Genomic DNA, 22,529 nt, shown 5'->3' with positions numbered 1-22,529 from the left:
GTGCCACCATTGCCCCCCAGCACAAGGTGCACCTGTGTAATGATAATGCTGTTTTATCAGCATCTTGATATGCCACACCTGTCAGGTGGATGGATTATCTTGACAAAGGCTGAAATGCTCACTAACAGGGATATAAACAAAGTTGTGCACAACATTTGATTGACATTAGCTTTTTGTGCATATGGAACATTTCTGGATTTTTTTATTTCCGCTCATGAAACCAACACTTCACATGTTTCGTTTATATTTTAGTTCAGTTTATATTGGTAGGCCAATGTAATGTTACATACTAAATGGAGTGGCATGGATGTATTTGTAACATATAATACATTTAGCTCTGAGACCAGGTTGTCCCTCTGCAGTATTCTGTGGGAAGGAGCTAGTATACACTTTTTTTAAATTGATTTTTTATTGAACTAGGCAAGTCAATTAAGAACAAATTCTTATTTACAATGATGGCCTAGGAATAGTGGATTAACTGCCTTGGTCAGAGGCAGAACAACAGATTTTTACCTTATCACCTCAGGGATTCGATCGAGCTACCTTTTGGTTACGGGCCCAACGCTCTAACCACTAGGATACCTTCCATTGCGATGTTTTTTATTTGATCTATTATTGTATTTTGTTTTGATGTCGTTGTTTCCGCAATGGACATGTATTTATTTTTACAGTTTACTAACCGTACAGTAGATAGCGGAAGACACGTTATATTTGTGTAAATGTCAGTATACCAGAGAAGAAGATTACGCTGTACACTGTCGTAGTTGGGAACAGGAAGTTCCGGGTAGAAAACGACAGAACTGTGCTGTTATGTCTATAGTGGTTGTGTCCGTTTCAAATGTATTATTACAGGTATGTAAATAGCACGTTTAAACTTTCTAATCTCGAAATAATATATTAGGTAACAAATCCGTCAAGGTATTATCACGTTTTGTAAAGGTTTTAATTGTATGTGTTGTTTTGGGGTCAACACGAGTGAGTGAAGAACGTGATTAAAAACGATTTTACAAGTCACATAGCTAGACATTGGGTTTATCTGAGTGTATGTACACAATTTCCTCAAAGTCATTTCATAAAGATTCCACTTATTCGAGTTCGTTTTTACATGTTCTTGGTTTTGTGTAAAATGTTCTTTATGAGCTGGTAAATAGCCTCGTCCGAACCATCCTAATCTCACGAGTTTACATACACTCTTTCTTTCATGTAAACTCGCGAGATCGGGATGGTTCGGAAGAGGCTCGTCAAATGGCAGCTTCAAAGGTTTTGGTTGTCTTTCTAGGAGTTTGCTCGTGGTAAAATGGCGACATGAGGCTGTGTGATGAAGTGTCAAAATAGAGGGAAGCTAACTGAAGTTATCCTTCAGCATTTGGAGAGAGAGGCCAACTGCATGGAATGGCGTCGATTAATGCGGATGAATGGGAGCACGTATCAAACCCATTCCATGGAGGACCAAGTGTCTGCGTGTTTTAGCTCCACCCTTCTTCTTGACTAATGAATTAAGGTCACTAATTAGTGAGAAACTCCCCTCATCTGATTGTCTAGGTTTTAATTTAAATGAAAAAACGAAAACCTGGAAGGCTCGGCCCTCAATGGAATGAGTTTGATACTCCTGAAACAATGGAAATGGAGAGTTTGAGAAGCAACAGCTGTGCTGGAATGCGATCAATGTGGGGGACAGTTCTGATGATATGGAGCGGGAGGATGAGGGCCTAGTATGTGAATGGTCTGTAGTGCAAAGACATAAGAAGAACAGATACTGGTGATACTGGAAGCAATAATGCGTGTAGTATAGTAACTCTAGAGGCCCACGGTAGGGAGCTAGAGTAATAATGTGTCACAGTGGAAAGTTGGGATGGTGTTTGAGGAGACCACAGGGTCTTGTTTACACCCGGATTAACCAAGGCTATTAAAAGAGAGGTGAAGTTAACCTGGGCCTCATCTGTGTAAATTAGAACTTGTTCTCAACTAGCCAACCTGGTTAAATAAAGGTGAAGTAAAAAATTGACAATGGTAGATTGTTAATATCTTGTGCTAGTCAGGTTCAGCCAGGGAAGATTCTTCAAATGGAAAATCATAATGGGATGAAGCTCAGAAGCCATGACCCTGGAGCTGATGCTAAATTGAAGGTAGTAATAATCTCTGAGGTCCCAATATCTATGTCCATTGATGATATTGTTAAAGAACATGTGAAGGGAGACAGTGGTTGAAGCCTAAAGGTTGATCAGTAGGAAAGAGGGTTAAAGAAGTGAAAGCTTATCATTGCTGTTGAGGTGTTAGGTTTTGTCTGGAAAAGTACAGAAAAGGATTCCTTAGCTTCAATGTCAGAGAATTTGACCCAGCCTCATCAATCAACCAATCAAATGTATTTATAAAGCCCTTCTTACATCAGCTGATGTCACAAAGTGCTGTACAGAAACCCAGCATAAAACCCCATACAGCAAGCAATGCAGGTGTAGAAGCACAGTGGCTAGGAAAAACTCCCTAGAAAGGACAGAACCTAGGAAGAAACCTTGAGAGGAACCAGGCTATGAGGGGTGGCCAGTCCTCTTCTGGCTGTGCTGGGTGGAGATAACAGAACATGGCCAAGATGTTCAAATGTTTATAGATGACCAGCAGGGTCAAATAATAATCACAGTGGTTGTTGAGGGTGCAACAGGTCAGCCCCTCAGGAGTAAATGTCAGTTGGCTTTTCATAGTCGATCATTGAGAGTATCTCTACCGCTCCTGCTGTCTCTAGAGAGTTGAAAACAGCAGATCTGGGACAGGTAGCACGTCCGGTGAACAGGTCAGGGTTCCATAGCAGAACAGTTGAAACTGGAGCAGCAACAGTGAATCATCACAGTGTTTTTAAATGCCAAAGAATGGGACATGTAGCTGTTGAGTGAAAAGATGTGCCAAGTGTGGTGGTGAACATGATTACAGTGAATGTTGGAGCAAGTGTTGCAATTGTGCGGAGGACACACAGAGCAGCATTTGGTGGATTCCAGGTGCAGAGAGATGTTCAGAGATATAGAATCTGTCTTGATGTATCATATGCAGAGGCTGTAAGACAGACTGGTGGAACTACAGTGCAGACTGATGGAGCTTCCATGGCTGGTCCCGTAGTAAGAGGACCTACTGTCAGACTGATGGAGCTTCCATGGCTGGTCCCGTAGTAAGAGGACCTACTGTCAGACTGATGGAGCTTCCATGGCTGGTCCTGTAGTAAGAGGACCTACTGTCAGAACTCTAATCCTAACATGGTTTCGAGGTCTGTTCAGAAATCTTGTGCCCATAAATGCACTGTGACAAAGGATACTTTAATAAAATGTACTTCATAGCTTTCATTGGTGAGGTTATCAACAACTTGGATTGTGTAAAGCATAAATACCAGGTTTAAAGTATCTTGTAAACTGCAGCAGAGTTGTTGGGGGTAACAGATGTTACTGTCGCATGGTTTTTGATAAGATGGGTAACCTGGGGGTGGATTGTCTCAACATGATATAGACCCCAATGTTTGCTAACATAGAAAGGGATCTATTGATATAGTTTATTGGGGGGTGTGGGAGGGTTTTTGGGGTAGGGGAGGGTGTGGTAGAAGTTAATAGGGATTTCTTGGTTTATTTTCATAGTACAGAATTAGACAGACATGCACCTTAAAGGTTTGTTTGTGGACCTCCATGATACCATAGGAGGTCTGCATCAACGGACTTCAGTGCAGGTAGTGCCTCATCAGAGAGAGAACATTTCAGTTGCTCTACAGTTTTGAAGCCGAGTGTATTGATTATCAGTTTTTTACATGTGTACTAATAGTCAGACACTGATCATTCTTACTATGGTGTGAACGGGAAATAACATTGTTTTTTGTGATTGAAATAATACAGGGAAGACAAGGTTATTCATAAAAATTGTACATAGTACCTCCTAAATCATACTGCAATCTTGTACTACATGTTTTTTGAGTCATTTATGCACTTATGTTGTGCAATTTAACATGTGTACGTTGTCTAATGTGAATGAATGTTTTGTCAAGGATTAGCTACCTGATCTACTGAAATGAGATAATTGAACAAGAAAAAAGGGGAAAAAAGCTAAATATATTATTACAGAATAAAGAAAGTTCCAGAACTGTCAAGAAAATTACTTTTGTCTCCGTTTGTCTTTATTACTACAGACCGACTCAGATTAAGTCTGAGTCCGTTAACATAAACAGCGAGGTCAAACCTACAGTCACTGGGTCCTGATTGTGACAGTGGACCCCAGTTTGCACTGCAGGATCCAGAGATGGCATCAGTGAAGCTGGAAGACTGCAGTCAAACACTGGAGCTGAATGTCATCATTAAAGATGAAGAAGAGGAGGAGGAGATTGGTACATCTGTTAGTCATGGTAAGAGCAGGTTCTATCTACATTGCATTCAGAAATGTTCAGACCCCTTGACTTTTTCCACAATTTGATATGTTAGTCTTATTCTGAAATTGATTAAATTGTAGTTTTCATCAATCTACACAATGCCCCATAATTCTAAAGCAAAAACAGGTTTTTAGAAATATTTGCAAATATAATGTTGAAGCCCCTTTGGCAGAGATTACAGCCTCTTCTTGGGTATGACCTACAAGCTTGGCACACCTGTATTTGGGGAGTTGCTCCCATTCTTTGTCAGGTTGGATGGGGAGTGTCACTGCACAGCTATTTTAAGGTCTCTCCAGAGATGTTAGATTGGGTTCAAGTCCGGCCTCTGGCTGGGCCACTCAAGGACATTCAGATACTTGTCCCGAAGCCACTCCTGCATTGTCTTGGCTGCGTGCTTAGGGTCGTTGTCCTGTTGGAAGGTGGAACTTCACCCAGTCGAGGTCCCGAGTGCTCTGGAACCGGTTTTATATCAAGGATCTCAATGTTCTTTTCTCCGATCATCTTGCCCTCAATCCTGACTCGTCTCCCAGTCCCACCACCATGCTTTACCGTAGGGATAGTATTGGCCAGGTGATGAGCGGTGCCTGGTTTCCTCCAGATGTGATGCTTGGCATTCAGGTCAAAGAGTTTAAACTAGGTTTAATCAGACCAGAGAATCTTCTTTCTCATGGTCTTCATCTTTTAGGTGCCTTTTGGCAAACTCCAAGCGGGCTGTCATGTGTCTTTTACTGAGGAGTGGCTTCCGTCTGGCCACTCTACCATAAAGCCCTGATTGATGGAGTGCTGCAGAGATTGTTGTCCTTTTTGAAGGTTCTTCCACCTCCCCAGAGGAACTGGAGCTCTGTCAGAGTGATCATCAGCTTCTTCGTCACCTACCTGACCAAGGCCCTTCTCTCCCAATTGCTCAGTTTGGCTGGGTGGCCAGCTCTAGGAAGAGTCTTGGTGTTTCAAAACTAATTATATTTAAGAGTGATGGAAGCTACTGTGTTCTTGGGGACCTTCAATGTTGCAGAAATGTTTTGGCACCCATCCCCAGATCTGTGGCTTGACACAATCCTGTCTCGGGGCTCTACGGAAAATTCCTTGAACCTCATGGCTTGGTTTTTGCTCTAACATGCACTGTCAACTGTTGAACCTTTTATATAGACTGGTGTGAGCCTTTCCAAATCATGTCCAATCAATTTAATTTACCATAAGTGGACTCCAATTAAGTTGTAGAAACAGCTCAAGGATGATCAATGGAAACAGAATGCACCTGAGCCCAATTTTGAGTCTCATAGCAAAGGGTCTGAATACTTAAATAAATAAGGTATTTCTGTTTTTTATATTTAATACATTTGCAAACATTTTCTAAACCTGTTTTCGCTTTGACATTATGGGGTATTCTGTGTGAGTATTTTTTTTAGTATTTAATCTATTTAAAAATAAGGCTGTAACGTGTGGAAAAAGTAAAGGGGTCTGAATACTTTCCGAATGCACTTTAAGTTGGGACTTGCGCTACTAACGCACATGACGGCACAAACACGTTTCGTGAAAGTAATGATGTTTTTGTTTGCTTATTATGGACAAGAGAACATTTCTATTTGTCAAACGGCAGTCGAGCATCGATCACCATGTCACCAGATTAAGACCCTCGATATTTATTGGAACGGAGTATCAAGATAACCTTGCTCTTTCACCAAGCTGTGAAGTGAATCATGTTATTTAATCTGTAATAAACTGCGTGGTTTTCGGAGCGGTAGTGGGAGGACCACACACCGTATCATCGCGTGACTCCCAAGTTTGCTTCCATATGATGGTTATTATAGCAATATTTGCGCATAAAGCCGTTTACATCGCCATTTCTCTCATAATACATGTAATCGCCTACCTAACTATACTTCTAGAAAGTATAGTACCGGTCAACTTGGAATCATTATTTTGTCATAGTCTGGTATGATCTATCATCATTATGTCTAACAGGTTGTAATATACTTTTCAGTGATTTGACGCACCGCTCGCTACTGCTACTCATGTGAAGCTGGGATACGTAAAATACACAGTGAGAGTTTAGTGAATAAGCCGGTGCTGTGAAGAACTTGGTAAAAGCATGGTCATGTATGGCGAAGTGTGTGCCGATTGAATCAATATGTAATTGAAGAATCTGATGATGTACGGTGTAGCAATTGAGGTAGAATTCCCAGAGTGCCCTGCTAGGGTGAAGGACTTTGAAGTAGCAAGGATCTGGGCTGTACAGCAGGTCTCCTACAGGACGGGAAGTAGTTGAAGGAGCGACGGGAGCTGTGGAAGCTATGGCAGTGGATGCCCCGCAGCCTGTAGAGATTCAGAATGTTGTTCACCAGTTGAGGGATACTGATACACTGATTTGTAACGAATGTGGATTTTGTGGCATTTATTGCGCAGGTGATTAATTGTACTGCCCAAACGAACAATAAGTTTAAGAAATGTCTTGTTTGTTGTTGTTGTAATTGTATGTGCGGCTGAAAGGTTTTTGAGATTAACAGCCGAAGCATTGCAGGGAATCCTGACTGAAGACGTTCCCCACTACCAGACCTTGAGACTGTAGGAATGTGATTTGGATTGGACTGTGACAGAAGGAGTGGGATAGTTTTTTAAAAATTGATCTATTTTCGTAGTCTGTCTGTTTTCCCTGCTTTTCTGGAATGGAATGGTCAAACCGAGTGAGTGAAGAATGTGCTAGAAGTTAGCTAGATACTTTGGGGTTGTCTGAGTAAATGTACGAGATCTCGTCAAGATCACGTCGTTTGACGTGTTATTGGTTTTGTATACACGTCATTGCGTCAACGGACTTCAGTGCAAGCAGTGCGGGTGCATGAGCGAGGGAGACAATTTCACTGTTGCGCTACTGTGTGTGTGTGTGTGTGTGTGTGTGTGTGTGTGTTGGAGTGTCAGTGTAGAATATGTGAGTGTCCATATAGCCAGTGCAAACAGATAAGTAATTAACGGGGTCAATACAAGTAGTCTGGGTGGCCATTTGATTAACTGTTCAGCAGTCTGATGTCTTGGGAGTTGAAGCTGTTCAGGAGCCTTTTGGTCCCAGACTTGACTTGGCGCTGAATGTATCAGTTGTCTACATGTGTACTAATATTCAGACACATTCAGTTGTATTTATCTTTATCTATAAATGTTGCTGTGGTGTGAACGGGAAATACAATTGGTTTCTGATTGAAATAATACAGTGAAGACAAGGTTATTCAGGAAAATAGTACATAGTGCTGCCTGAAACATACTGCAACCTTGTACTAAATGGTTTTTGAGTAATTTATGTCAATTCAGGAAATCTATAGGTTAAGTGCACTAACGTTGTGTAAGTTGAAGTGTGCAATTTGTCTAATGTGAAATTATGTAATGTTTTGTCAATGCTTAGCTACCTGATCTATTGAAATTAGATCATTAATATTATAGATTTTTAGAGAATAAAGAAAGTGCCGGAACTGTCAAGACTAACTTTTTTATGTCCGGTTCTCCTTATTACTACAGACCGACTCCGATTAAGTCTGAGGCCGGTAACATCAACAGTGAGGACAAACCCAGCCTGCCTCTCTCCTTCCACACTGAGTCCAAACCTACAGTCACAGGGTCCTGATTGTGACAGTGGAGCCCAGTTTGCACTGCAGGATCCAGAGATGGCATCAGTGAAGCTGGAAGACTGCAGTCAAACACTGGAGCTGAATGTCAACATTAAAGAGGAGGAGAAGTTTAGGACAACTGTTAGTCATGGTAAGAGCTGGTTCTATCCATAAGTTATGACCCAGTCTATTGCTAGGTTGAATTCTGTAATTCTGACATCACACATCCCTGAATAACTCAAGACTTCACAGCGAAGCAACGTTTTTAAAAACTTGTAATGCCTGCCTATGCCCACACATTGTCTCAAGAACATTGACAATGTTTAATACCCTCAATCACTAAGTTAGGCATACCTCATTTCAAAATAGGCCATGGCATCATCACTGTCAACATTGAATTATAATTCTTCACGTTTTACCAGTGAAATGACCAAGCTGCGTCTGCATGCCAATCGTTTGATCTCAATCAATTTCATGAAAATATGCATTTAAATCTTCTTGAATTACTGTTTGGTGAGCAAATTAGAGCAGATGGTGTTAAATTCTATAGACTTCCTGTATTTTGTTTTAATCAAAGCACATTCTGCCTCATGGCGCGGGCTGTTGAGTTTGGGACGATTCAGCAAACCATCCTAAAATCTCCTAAGAAATTAGGTGTTTTTGTAACAATAATGTTATGCTATACTATTTGGCTATGTGGACTACTAATTAAATTAAGGTTCATAATAATAATTGTTAGGCTCTCCATGAGCATTAGCTGCTACTTCACTCAATCCCGTTTTTAAAAAGTCTCCCTGTGTGACATTTCTTGAGACCAACCAGAAATGTTTCCTTAGCCAAATATTCCCAGATTTTCATAAAAACAGCCAAACATGTTCTCTCGTTTCTGCGTCACCAAATGTTGCGCAGGGCAAAAGAGTAGACTAGGAAAGCATCAATCACTAGTTCGGTGCAGCAGACTGCAGCGGTGTAGTGCCTCGAGCGAAGAGCCGCCACAATGGTGTTTGTTTAGTAAAGTTAGATCAATGTCTTGGACGATCACCTAATGATTAACTAGGCAAGTCATTTAAGAACAATTCTTATTTACAATGACGGCCTTCCGGGTAACAGTGGGTTAACTGCCTTGTTCAGGGGCAGAACGACAGATTTTTACCTTGTCAGCTCAGGGATTCGATCCAGCAACCTTTCGGTTACTGGCCCAACGCTCTAACCACTAGGCTACCTGCTGCCACTTATATGAACTGTAACTCAGAAAAATCGTTGAATTTGTTGCATGTTGTGTTTATATTTATGTACAATAAACATACAAGAAGCTGGAGAAGAGCTACAAAATGAAGTAAATATCCCTATTAGACTGAAAGATGATGGAATTTCATCAAACTTATGAGCTCCCGAGTGGTGCAGCGGTCTAAGGCACTGCATCTCAGTGCTAGAGGCATCACAACAGACACCCTGGTTAGATTCCAGGCTATATCACAACTGGCCGTAATTGGGAGTCCCATAGGGCGGCGCACAATTGGCCAAGTGTCGTCCGGGTTTGGCCGGTGTAGGCCGTCATTGTAAATGATAATTGGTTCTTAAATGACTTGCCTAGTTAAATAAAGGTAATGTAATAAAAAAATATATATATATATATATGTATGGACATCAGTCAATTGAAATGAATTAGGCCCTAACCTGTAGATTTCACATGACTGTGCAGGGGTGCAGCCATGGGTGGGCCTTGGAAGGCATAGGCCCACCCAATTGGCAGCCAGACCCACCTCAGGTCCTGGTACGTGGTCTACATTTGTGAAGCCGGTTGCAGATACTGCCAAATACTCTAATAGGATGTTGGAGGCAGCTTATGGTAGAGAAATGAACATTCAATTATCTGGCAACAGCTCTGGCGAAAGCACACCAAATGATTATTTTTGGTCAGCACCTAGTCACAGAAAACAAGACAGCCATTTTCCAGCCAAGGAGAGAGCTCACAAAAGTCAGAAATGGCATTAAAATGAATCACTAACCTTTGATCTTCATCAGATGGCACTCATAGGACTTCATGTTACACAATACATGTATGGTTTGTTTCTATAAAATTCATATTTATATCCAAAAATCTGTTTACATTGGCGCATTTTGTTCAGAAATGCATTGTCTCAAACAAACATCCGGTGAAAGTGCAAAGAGCCACATCAAATTACAGAAATTTACATTTTGCGATTTATGTTAGGTCAGCACCTAGCCACAGAAACCTATACAGCCATTTTCCAGCCAAGTAGAGGGCTCACAAAAGTCAGAAATAGCATTAACTGCCTTGTTCAGAGGCAGAACTACAGATTTTTCCCTTGTCTGCTGGGGGATTTGATCTTGCAACCTTTCGGTTGCTCTAACCACTAGGCTACCTGTCACTCGGTATAGCCAGAAGAGGACTGGTCACCACTCTGAGCCTGGTTCCTCACTAGGTTTCTTCCTAGGTTCCTGCTTTCTAGGGATTACTTTTGTGGTCACTGTGCTTCTACATCTGCATTGCTTACTCTTTGGGGATTTTAGGCTGGGTTTCTGTTAAGCACTTTGTGAAAACTACTGATGTAAAAAGATCTAAATAAAATACTTTTGACATATATATCACACCAACTGACTGGTTCTTCTGATGTTCACACAGGAGACCATGTTGAGATATTCTCTACATCCAGAGAGCAACAGCAGGAAGATCACAGAGCTAAGAGGTCTCACCACTGCCCACATTGTGAAGAGATTTTCCCATTTCTATCAAAGCTAAAAATACACCTAAAAATACACACAGGAGAGAAGCCTTACTCCTGCTCTGACTGTGGAAAATGCTTCAAAACATCAACGGTGCTAAAACTTCATCAGAGAACACACACAGGAGAGAAGCCTTATTACTGCTCTGACTGTGGAAAACGTTTTAAAACATCAACTCAGCTAAAAGTTCATCAGAGAACACACACAGGAGAGAGGCCTTTCTTCTGCCCTGACTGTGGAACTAGTTTCTCTCAACTTTCCCACTTAAAAACACATGAACGTATACATACAGGGGAGAAGCCTTATTACTGCCCTGACTGTGGAAAACGTTTTAAAACATCAAATGAGCTAAAAGTTCATCAAAGAACACACACAGGAGAGAAGCCTTACGTCTGCTCTGACTGTGGAAAATGCTTCACAACATCAACTGATCTAAAAGTTCACCAGAGAACACACACAGGAGAGAAGCCTTATTCCTGCTCTGACTGTGGAAAGAGTTTTTCTCACCAGTGCAACTTAAAAACTCACCAACGTATACATTAAGGAGAAAAGCCACATCAGTTCTCTCAGACCAGCCACCAGTCACTCCATCACTTAATTCTCATCTCATAAAGGAAGTGGTAACATTGAATGAAGCTTAGAACACTATTGTAATCTTATTGTTTCTCACTGTGAGAGAACTGTCCAGTGGAAAGGAAGAGTTCTAGAATGTTAGCCTCTTTACTTTACTGATTAGTGTGCTCCTTTAGTTTTGGTGTGCTTTGTTAGATTCTACTGTAAACATATTGAGATGACCTTGGATTTGCCCGTAGTGTTGAATACCCTCTGTGAGGCTTCTCATTTTAAAAACAAACACAGGCTGTGTTTGAATACTCATACTAACCACACTATTTGTGACGTGGAGTATATAGTATGCTTATTGGTCATAGTATGGATATAGTTAGCATCCAATTCGCCAAAATACGAAGTATACACACAAAGGACACTTTATGTACTTTTAGGGCCCATAATGCAATTCCTCAACAAAAAAAAGGGGGTGTCGCTTCACGTGTTCAGATTTGAAGAAAATGGGGGGAAAATATGCAGCCAAAGTCCGTTGAGAGCGAATACAAATTCATTTCTTTAACTAATTATGACAAATGTTAAGAAAATGTTGAGCAATGTAATTAAGTAATGACTTTTCTAATAAGTTACGTTACACTTTATGTTGGCTGACAATTTGTTAGCTACGCTATCCTTAGGAACTGCATAGCATTACAGCAGTATGTACTGGTATGTTAGCTACGCTATCCTTAGGAACTGCATAGCATTACAGCAGTATGTACTGGTATGTTAGCTACGCTATCCTTAGGAACTGCATAGCATTACAGCAGTATGTACTGGTATGTTAGCTACGTTATCCTTACGAACTGCATAGCATTACAGCAGTATGTACTGGTATGTTAGCTACGCTATCCTTAGGAACTGCATAGCATTACAGCAGTATGTACTGGTATGTTAGCTACGCTATCCTTAGGAACTGCATAGCATTACAGCAGTATGTACTGGTATGTTAGCTACGCTATCCTTAGGAACTGCATAGCATTACAGCAGTATGTACTGGTATGTTAGCTACGCTATCCTTAGGAACTGCATAGCATTACAGCAGTATGTACTGGTATGTTAGCTAACGTGAGTTGGATACTAATATTGTTACATGGAACTTGCCAGGCAGTATATTAACTAACTAACTAACCAACATTTATTGACTTGATTATTCACATCATTCTATACTGTAGTCATTGTGTGTTTCAATGGACATTGTTAATTCTGGCTATCTACTCCGATTTCAGAACACTCTTGCGCAGAATGACTGATGAATTTACAAACGCTCAACACCCGTCGAATATAGCTGGTGTCAATAAACATCGGCAAAAGAAAGCCTAATAAGTTATTGCTAGCAGTCACCAACTCTCTGGATTACATGAAAACAGTCTAACCAGTTCTGCTATGGCAAGTAAAATGGTCAGTGAGGTGTTCTCTCATTTGTGTTTGGAAGTAGCTAGCAAACATTAGCCAGTTAGCTTGGGTGCTTGACTGCCGTTGAATGCTCGGATCTACTCTACTCCTCAGCTAGACCGTCCAGTGTGGCTCTGAACGCTCCGAGAGCGAAACGCTCTGAATTTATGAACGCCCAGAGCGCACTCTGGCACTCCAGATTGAATTTACAAACACACCCCAAATCTTCAAATGTTTAGCTAGTTATTTGTTATGCTAGCAAGAGGTTGCATAGCAACAGCATCCGGAAGACAGGCAAAGCTCTCGTACGCTCGACTGAAACTATACCGTTCGTTCACAGTATACTAAAATGAACTTATAGTATGCAGTATATACTCATTTAGTATACAGTATGTTAGTATGGGTATTCGAACACAGCTATAGTCTGCCAGTTGACTGGGTGTTACTGCTTCCCTCTCAGCCTGGTCTGATTCTGTCTGTTGGGAGAGTTTCTCTACAGTTTTACTGTTTTACTTGTTTTTATTCAGGTGCCAGTGTCTCAGTTGCTATGGTGCCCTGAGGACAAACATTCCATCAATACAACCAAAACAAAAATATATCTTTTTTTTTTTTAGCTACAAGACAGCTATAAATACATAACATCAGGTTATTACAATAAGTTATAATAGTCATTTGAAACAATTGCACACTTCAGTGAACTCATTTAACAACAGTTGTGAACTGCTCTATCGGCACCAGGGAATCCAGCTGGAATTTGTTTTGTAAGGTATTCTATAACTGTGATGCGTTAACTAAAGGTGGATTTACCAAACTTTGAAGACGAGCGGGGACCAACCCTGCGAACGGGTCTGGTATCTCATCTTTAATATTTCAAGAGGGAAGTGAGGTATGTTGGAAGCTTGTGGAGATGGAAGCTTTGTAAACGAGAAGGGAGTAATGAAGGGATCTATGGGACTTCCATGAGGAAGTGACCTCTTGACCTTCTGATACAGGATGCAATGATGAGTATTAAAACTGTCACCTGTAATAAAGCAAAGGGTGCTATGGTAGACGGCATCCAGTGGTTTAAGAGTAGTGGCTGCTGCATTCTGGTAAATGGTGTCACCATATTGAATAACTGTCAGGATTGCATGAAAACACAAATGTATGCATTTTAACTAATTAGCAACTTTGCAACTACTTACTACTTCTTAGCATGCAACTACTTAGCATGTTAGCTAACTCTTCCCCTAATCTGGCTAACTTTAGCAACAACAAATTGGAATTCGTAATATAGTACAAATTAGTAACATATGTTACGCATTGCTATTCATACAATATGGACGGCAGGGTAGCCTAGTGGTTAGAGTGTTGGACTAGTAACCGGAAGGTTGCAAGTTCAAACCCCCGAGCTGACAAGGTACAAATCTGTCGTTCTGCCCCTGAACAGGCAGTTAACCCACTGTTCCTAGGCCGTCATTGAAAATAAGAATTTGTTCTTAACTGACTTGCCTGGTTAAATAAAGGTTAAAAAAATATATATATATGAATTGTCATTTTAACATACCATATGTCCTATAATTTTATATTATACGACCATTATTACATTGGTAGGCCAACATAACATATCATACTAAACGGAGTAACACAAAGTTTTGTAACATATAATAGGTTTTGCTCTGAGACCAGGTTGTCCCTCTCAGTTCTCTATGGGAATGAGTTAGTAGACAACATGTATCAGATAGAGATGGTGTGATGATCACTTTTCACCATTAGTTTGGGGGGATTATTTTACAACTTTATTTAATGATACACAGGTTATGAAATGAATACATGTGTTTATTAATTGTCTTTAAAACTAGATGAGTTATTTTAGTTACTGATCATGAATGTGTTTGGATAACTGCATTGAAGCAAACTTTATTGATCTGCCAATGAAAAATAAAGTTACATGAATATGTACTGGTCAACCTCTTCTTCTCTTTAGTATTCAGTTCTTCATATTAGATCTGACAGTATGAATGGTTCTTATGGTTGTATTCAGTTCTTCATATTAGATCTGACAGTATGAATGGTTCTTATGGTTGTATTCAGTTCTTCATATTAGATCTGACAGTATGAATAGTTCTTATGGTTGTATTCAGTTCTTCATATTAGATCTGACAGTATGAATGGTTCTTATGGTTGTATTCAGTTCATATTAGATCTGACAGTATGAATGGTTCTTATGGTTGTATTCAGTTCTTCATATTAGATCTGACAGTATGAATGGTTCTTATGGTTGTATTCGGATCTTCCATATTAGATCTGACAGTATGAGCAAGGCAGTTAACCCCCTAACAACTGCTCCCCCGGGTGCCGATGACTTCAATTAAGGCAGCCCCCACCCCACCTCATTTTGGTTAAATGCATTTCCCTTTCTCCACACCAGAGTTCTCCAAGACTATTTACATAATGGACATTTCAACAGTTTGACCCTCAATATAGTCTTGGGCATTTACTGAGCTGTAACAATGGACCATGGAAAAGGTCTGTTGAAATGAATACTGTAGTGGTGTGAGGAAGGTAACACAAGGTTCCATTCCCCAATAGTAACTATTGAGAGAAACCGATGAGTGAATAATAGAGCCTGTAATTGTCAATGTAACACCTGACCACATACCTATAATGTAACATGATGAACCTTAGGTTTTCAGATATGTGTTTTTTTTAAACCTCCTAATGGGTGGATTCATTACGCCGATTCTGTTGGAAAACATTGTTGGAAAACGTTTTGCATCAGAAACCGTTTACTCCAAATAGATTTTTTTTTGCAAGGACAAGGAGAGTTTCTATTGGACAAATTCAGGTAGGTTCCTCCCAATTTCGTTCCATTTGCTCTGTTTGCTTTTTAAATGGTAAACGGTTTCCGTTGCAAGACATAATGAATACACCCCAGTTCTTAGTTGTAGTGCCTTTCACCTCTTTGAGCCCACCCTTCCAGTGGGATAAAGATTATACATTTTTTAAAGTAGGGCTGGGCCGTATACCGTATTTTACGACGTACTGGTATTGTTGCACGGACCCGTTTGGGTTTTTACTTTTCCTATAACGGTATTTTAATGTTTTGATTTGTTAAATGGGATACGTCCGGTGTAACATCCATTTTTTTTCTATTTTACTTCGCTTCTCTTCTTGCCGCTTTCCACACAGACCTAGCCCCGCCCCCTGTCACTCGAGGAGGCATTTGTTGTTCCTGGACCATGAGACACTTCTGTTCCGTCTGCAGGTTCAATGCAGCACATGCAACAATGTTGATGACAACGATGCTGTTTTCTCTTTACTTCTTAATATAAACCACTAGCGTTCTAAAATTACATTACTGGTTCGTGTTTTCTTAGCAAGTTGGGCCTAAATATTGTTAGCCGCTAATCGCTAGCTAGCAATCTAATAAATGTACTGAGTCAGAGCAAACGTAATTAGCTATGCAGCCTGATAATACCAGTGATGCTGTAGACCTGAATCAGCATGTTTGGGCAACAGTATCTTAAAAATCAAAAAGGAATATGTGAAGCAAGAATGTTAGCTACATGAAGTAGCTAAGAGAAAGAGTAGGAACCAACGTGTTTTCACAATAACTACTCCCTGGCATTTTAATTTGTCGTGTCAAACACTGTATTCAAAGAGCCCACTATTATATTTTAACTACAGAATAATACTTTACACCCAGCGTCATAACACGTTGACACTGTCATAACCATGTCATAATGTCAACAGCTGATAGAACGTGTTATAACACTGTCATAATGTCAACAGCTGATAGAACGTGCTATAACACTGTCATAACCATGTCATAATGTCAACAGCTGATAGAACGTGCTATAACACTGTCATAACCATGTCATAATGTCAACAGCTGAAAGAACGTGTTATAACACTGTCATAACCATGTCATAATGTCAACAGCTGATAGAACGTGTTATAACACTGTCATAACCATGTCATAATGTCAACAGCTGATAGAACGTGTTATAACACAGTCATAACCATGTCATAATGTCAACAGCTGATAGAACGTGTTATAACACAGTCATAACCATGTCAATAACAGCTAATATAACTTGCCATAACTGTCATGACCTGTTTAGAGATATTGCATTATTTTATGACTGGTTATGACATCTACATAAGTGTCAAAATCCACAAAACCAGCCACACATGGCAAAAATTCCATTACACTATAGCCTGTGTCAACAGTATGTTATCTCTTTTTTATTTTTATTGAACATGTTAAATTATCATTGTAATTGCGCACACATTGTCAGACATGGACCTACCCCAATGCTCTGATGCTGATGACTGGGATGAATGCAGCAGCATATTTCAGGTGAGAGACATGGCCTGATGTAATTATACAAAAAATAAGAGTTTGACCAGCAAAAATGTACAAACTTTATTGGTAGATCGATTCAGTTCAATGCATTCATCCAAAACACTTTTCTCATCAATGACTAAAATACCTTTCTAAGATTGTGTATCGTTAAATAATTGTTTAGTATTAAAAACAGATCATCACACCATCTCTATCTGATACATGTTGTCTACAAACTCATTCCCACAGAAAACTGCAGAGGGAAGCAGTACCATTCAGTCAACCATCAGACTACATTGTTTTAGTAATGGCCACTGATATGGAAAATCTACAGTTTATCAATATGAGTTGAACTGTTATTTGTCGAACTGATGTCTATATATCAGTTTGAATAAATAACAATTGTGACTGTGTGGACTTTCCACAGCTTTGTGAAGTCCAGACAACTTCTTGCTGATTGGCTATTGGGGCTATTGGGGCAAGTGTGATTGTTCTGTGGGCCGAACCCACCCACAATCTGGACCCTCTATTTCTGAAACTATCTGCCACCATTGTTGCAACCCCTATTACCAGCCTGTTCAACCTCTCTTTCATCTCGTCTGAGATCCCCAAGGATTGGAAAGCTGCCGCAGTCATCCCCCTCTTCAAAGGGGGAGACACCCTGGACCCAAACTGTTACAGACCTATATCCATCCTGCCCTGCCTATCTAAGGTCTTCGAAAGCCAAGTCAACAAACAGGTCACTGACCATCTCGAATCCCACCGTACCTTCTCCGCTGTGCAATCTGGTTTCCGAGCCGGTCATGGGTGCACCTCAGCCACACTCAAGGTACTAAACGATATCATAACCGCCATCGATAAAAGACAGTACTGTGCAGCCGTCTTCATCGACCTTGCCAAGGCTTTCGACTCTGTCAATCACCATATTCTTATCGGCAGACTCAGTAGCCTCGGTTTTTCGGATGACTGCCTTGCCTGGTTCACCAATTACTTTGCAGACAGAGTTCAGTGTGTCAAATCGGAGGGCATGCTGTCCGGTCCTCTGGCAGTCTCTATGGGGGTGCCACAGGGTTCAATTCTCGGGCCGACTCTTTTCTCTGTGTATATCAATGATGTTGCTCTTGCTGCGGGCGATTCCCTGATCCACCTCTACGCAGACGACACCATTCTATATACTTTCGGCCCGTCTTTGGACACTGTGCTATCTAACCTCCAAACAAGCTTCAATGCCATACAACACTCCTTCCGTGGCCTCCAACTGCTCTTAAACGCTAGTAAAACCAAATGCATGCTTTTCAACCGGTCGCTGCCTGCACCTGCATGCCCGACTAGCATCGCCACCCTGGATGGTTCCGACCTAGAATATGTGGACGTCTATAAGTACCTAGGTGTCTGGCTAGACTGCAAACTCTCCTTCCAGACTCATATCAAACATCTCCAATCGAAAATCAAATCAAGAGTCGGCTTTCTATTCCGCAACAAAGCCTCCTTCACTCACGCCGCCAAGCTTACCCTAGTAAAACTGACTATCCTACCGATCCTCGACTTCGGCGATGTCATCTACAAAATGGCTTCCAACACTCTACTCAGCAAACTGGATGCAGTCTATCACAGTGCCATCCGTTTTGTCACTAAAGCACCTTATACCACCCACCACTGCGACTTGTATGCTCTAGTCGGCTGGCCCTCGCTACATATTCGTCGCCAGACCCACTGGCTCCAGGTCATCTACAAGTCTATGCTAGGTAAAGCTCCGCCTTATCTCAGCTCACTGGTCACGATGGCAACACCCATCCGTAGCACGCGCTCCAGCAGGTGTATCTCACTGATCATCCCTAAAGCCAACACCTCATTTGGCCGCCTTTCGTTCCAGTACTCTGCTGCCTGTGACTGGAACGAATTGCAAAAATCGCTGAAGTTGGAGACTTTTATCTCCCTCACCAACTTCAAACATCAGCTATCTGAGCAGCTAACCGATCTCTGCAGCTGTACATAGTCTATTGGTAAATAGCCCACCCTTTTCACCTACCTCATCCCCATACTGTTTTTATTTATTTACTTTTCTGCTCTTCTGCACACCAATATCTCTACCTGTACATGACCATCTGATCATTTATCACTCCAGTGTTAATCTGCAAAATTGTAATTATTTGCCTACCTCCTCATGCCTTTTGCACACATTGTATATAGACCCCCCCTTTGTTTTCTACTGTGTTATTGACTTGTTAATTGTTTACTCCATGTGTAACTCTTTGTTGTATGCTCACACTGCTATGCTTTATCTTGGCCAGGTCGCAGTTGCAAATGAGAACTTGTTCTCAACTAGCCTACCTGGTTAAATAAAGGTGAAATAAAAATAAAAAACCAGTGTAAATACAATGGGGAGCAGTTGGTGGATCAACATCAGCCTGTTAAATATGCTAAGTTGAGAGCCTGTTCAAGGGTTTTGTGCCTGTTTTGGTTAACAGCAAGGATAAACTGATATCCCAGTATGCCTTGCTCATTTACCACTCGCCGGACCGTTTACTAGTTACACCAATTTTGCCTGCAGAACAGTCTGAACAGGCAGTTAACCCACTAGGCCGTCATTGAAAATAAGAATTTGTTCTTAACTGACTAGCCTAGTTAAATAAAGGTAAAATAAAATAAATATTGGCATTAGAGAAAGGCATAAAGCAATCACAGGTGTTGATTGGGAGAGCTAAGACAACAACAGGTAAACAGCTCAGACAACGGGTAAATGGCGATGAATGGGCAGAGAGGGTCAGTTAGCTACACACAGGGCCTGAGTTTGAGGCTGGGGCCGACAGATAAACAAAATGAAGTACCGTGTTAATGAACAGTTCAGCAGGCATCAGCTGTGTAGCCGAGTTGCTGCTGATTGGACCTCGGAACACCACCGCCACCAGCTTGTACCGTTGACACCAGGCAGGATGGGTCCATAGACTCATGCTGCTTATGCCAAACCCTGCCTCTGCCATCAGCATGATGCAACAGGATCTGGGGTTTGTCAGACCAGGCAATGTTTTTGCACTCAATTGTCCAGGGTTGATGATCGTGTGCCCACTGGAGCCACTTCTTCCTTGTTTTTAGCTGATAAGAGTGGAACCCGGTGTGGTTGTCTGCTGCAATAGAACCATCCATGACAAGGATCGACAAGTTGCAGCATTCCGAGATGCCATTCTGCACGACACTTGTGCTGTGGGGTTATTTGTCTGTTTGTGGCCTGCCTGTTAGCGTGCACGACTCTTGCCATTCTTCTTCTACGTCTTTCATCAACAAGCTGTGTTCGACCCCCACAGGACTGCTGCTGACTGGATGTTTGGTCGCACCATTCTCTGTAAACCCTAGACACTGTTGTGTGAAAAGCCAGGAGGGTGGCTGTTTCTGAGATACTGGATCCAGCTTACCTGGTAACTATCATACCACGCTCAAAGTCACGTACCTGGCAACTATCATACCACGCTCAAAGTCACGTACCTGGTAACTATCATACCACGCTCAAAGTCGCATACCTGGTAACTATCACACCACGCTCAAAGTCACGTACCTGGTAACTATCATACCACGCTCAGTCACGCTCAAAGTTATGTACCTGGTAACTAGCATACCACGCTCAATGTTACGTACCTGGTAACTATCATACCACGCTCAAAGTCACGTACCTGGTAACTATCATACCACGCTCAAAGTTACGTACCTGGTAACTATCATACCACGCTCAAAGTCACGTAATTATTCAAGAGAATGCTTTTATGGCTATGACACTCACAGCCATGATAAATGTCATCATAACACATGGGCTCTCATGTATTATTGCTTAAATATACCATGGCTGTTAGCCAATCAGCTTTCAGGGCTCAAACCACCCAGTTATTAATACAAAATATACTACAGAATAATTACATGTTTATAGGTACGGTTGACAACAGAGTACACAGTCTTTGTTGCAGACAGTTTATCACTAACGATACCTTTAAAATTATTTACGCGGATCCATTCTAAAGATATGACATACCTGTCCATGACCTTGTGGGCACCGTCCTTTGTGTTCTTACCACCAATGTTGCTTAACCTTAATCTGTGTCAAGAGACTTGGTTTGAAACCCTGGAAGTTACTTATTTTTATTTGATTTATTTCACCTTTATTTAACCAGGTAGGCTAGTTGAGAACAAGTTCTTATTTACAACCTGGCCAAGATAAAGCAAAGCAGTGCGACAAAAACAACAGAGTTACACATGGGATAAACAAACGTTCAGTCAACACAATAGAAACAATTATATGCAGTGTGTGCAAATGTAGTAAGATTAGGGGATTAGCTCCCCTGTGAGCTAACGTTCTTAGCTAGCTAGATAGCTAACCCATACTACAGTTAGTTAGCAAACCAACCAGCTTCACGGTAGGTACCCAGAGAGTAACGTTGATGTATGCTATATATTAATATTGTATTTATGCTGCAGTAGTTTATGTGTCGGGGGGCTGGGGTCAGTTTGTTATATCTGGAGTACTTCTCCTGTCCTATTCGGTGTCCTGTGTGAATCTAAGTGTGCGTTCTCTAATTCTCTCCTTCTCTCTTTCTTTCTCTCTCTCGGAGGACCTGAGCCCTAGGACCATGCCCCAGGACTACCTGACATGATGACTCCTTGCTGTCCCCAGTCCACCTGGCCATGCTGCTGTTCCAGTTTCAACTGACCTGAGCCCTAGGACCATGCCCCAGGACTACCTGACATGATGACTCCTTGCTGTCCCCAGTCTACCTGGCCATGCTGCTGCTCCAGTTTCAACTTCCACCTGACTGTGCTGCTGCTCTAGTTTCAACTGTTCTGCCTTATTATTATTCGACCATGCTGGTCATTTATGAACATTGAACATCTTGACCATGTTCTGTTATAATCTCCACCCGGCACAGCCAGAAGAGGACTGGCCACCCCACATAGCCTGGTTCCTCTCTAGGTTTCTTCCTAGGTATTGGCCTTTCTAGGGAGTTTTTCCTAGCCACCGTGCTTCTCCACCTGCATTGCTTGCTGTTTGGGGTTTTAGGCTGGGTTTCTGTACAGCACTTTGAGATATCAGCTGATGTACGAAGGGCTATATAAATAAATTTGATTTGATTTGATGTCTAGCTAGTTCTTTTTTTTTCAAAAAATAATCAAACTCATGTAATATTGTATAGTTGTATTCGTGTATCTCATGCATTTCAATGAGTACAAGCTGATCAGGCTGACCTTCGGCTATATTTGGATCAAAACAGACGGACAATTTTGGGCGAAATAAAGTCTATGATGGACATCGCCACCAATGCCATTACTAAGACAGCGTGAAATTCCCCTTTAGCCTGTAGTTGTTGGCTGTATTCAATGCATGATTATACTGTACATTCAGAAGTTAGTCCGTAGCGGGGTGTGTCTGGTTTTGGGGAGGGAAATATGGCGGATGTGCTGTTCGAGTCTGATATCTCCCAGTTGAGTAAAG

At 41.3% G+C, this 22,529-nt stretch overlaps 1 protein-coding gene across 1 annotated transcript; it reads left to right on the top strand.

Moving 5' to 3' along the window:
* The first annotated feature begins 757 nt into the window (after nucleotides 1–757).
* On the top strand, nucleotides 758–14,667 carry LOC116371915 (gastrula zinc finger protein XlCGF7.1-like). Its single transcript, XM_031821054.1, has 4 exons — nucleotides 758–852; nucleotides 4,154–4,366; nucleotides 7,892–8,131; nucleotides 10,628–14,667. The coding sequence occupies exons 2-4, from the start codon at nucleotides 4,264–4,266 to the stop codon at nucleotides 11,269–11,271; spliced, it is 987 nt and encodes a 328-aa protein (XP_031676914.1). The 5' UTR covers nucleotides 758–852; nucleotides 4,154–4,263; the 3' UTR covers nucleotides 11,272–14,667.
* The last annotated feature ends 7,862 nt before the right edge of the window (nucleotides 14,668–22,529 follow it).

The sequence above is a fragment of the Oncorhynchus kisutch genome, unplaced genomic scaffold (assembly GCF_002021735.2).
Source record: "Oncorhynchus kisutch isolate 150728-3 unplaced genomic scaffold, Okis_V2 scaffold3826, whole genome shotgun sequence".
NCBI lineage: Eukaryota > Metazoa > Chordata > Actinopteri > Salmoniformes > Salmonidae > Oncorhynchus > Oncorhynchus kisutch.
This window is presented reverse-complemented; position numbering and strand designations above follow the sequence as displayed.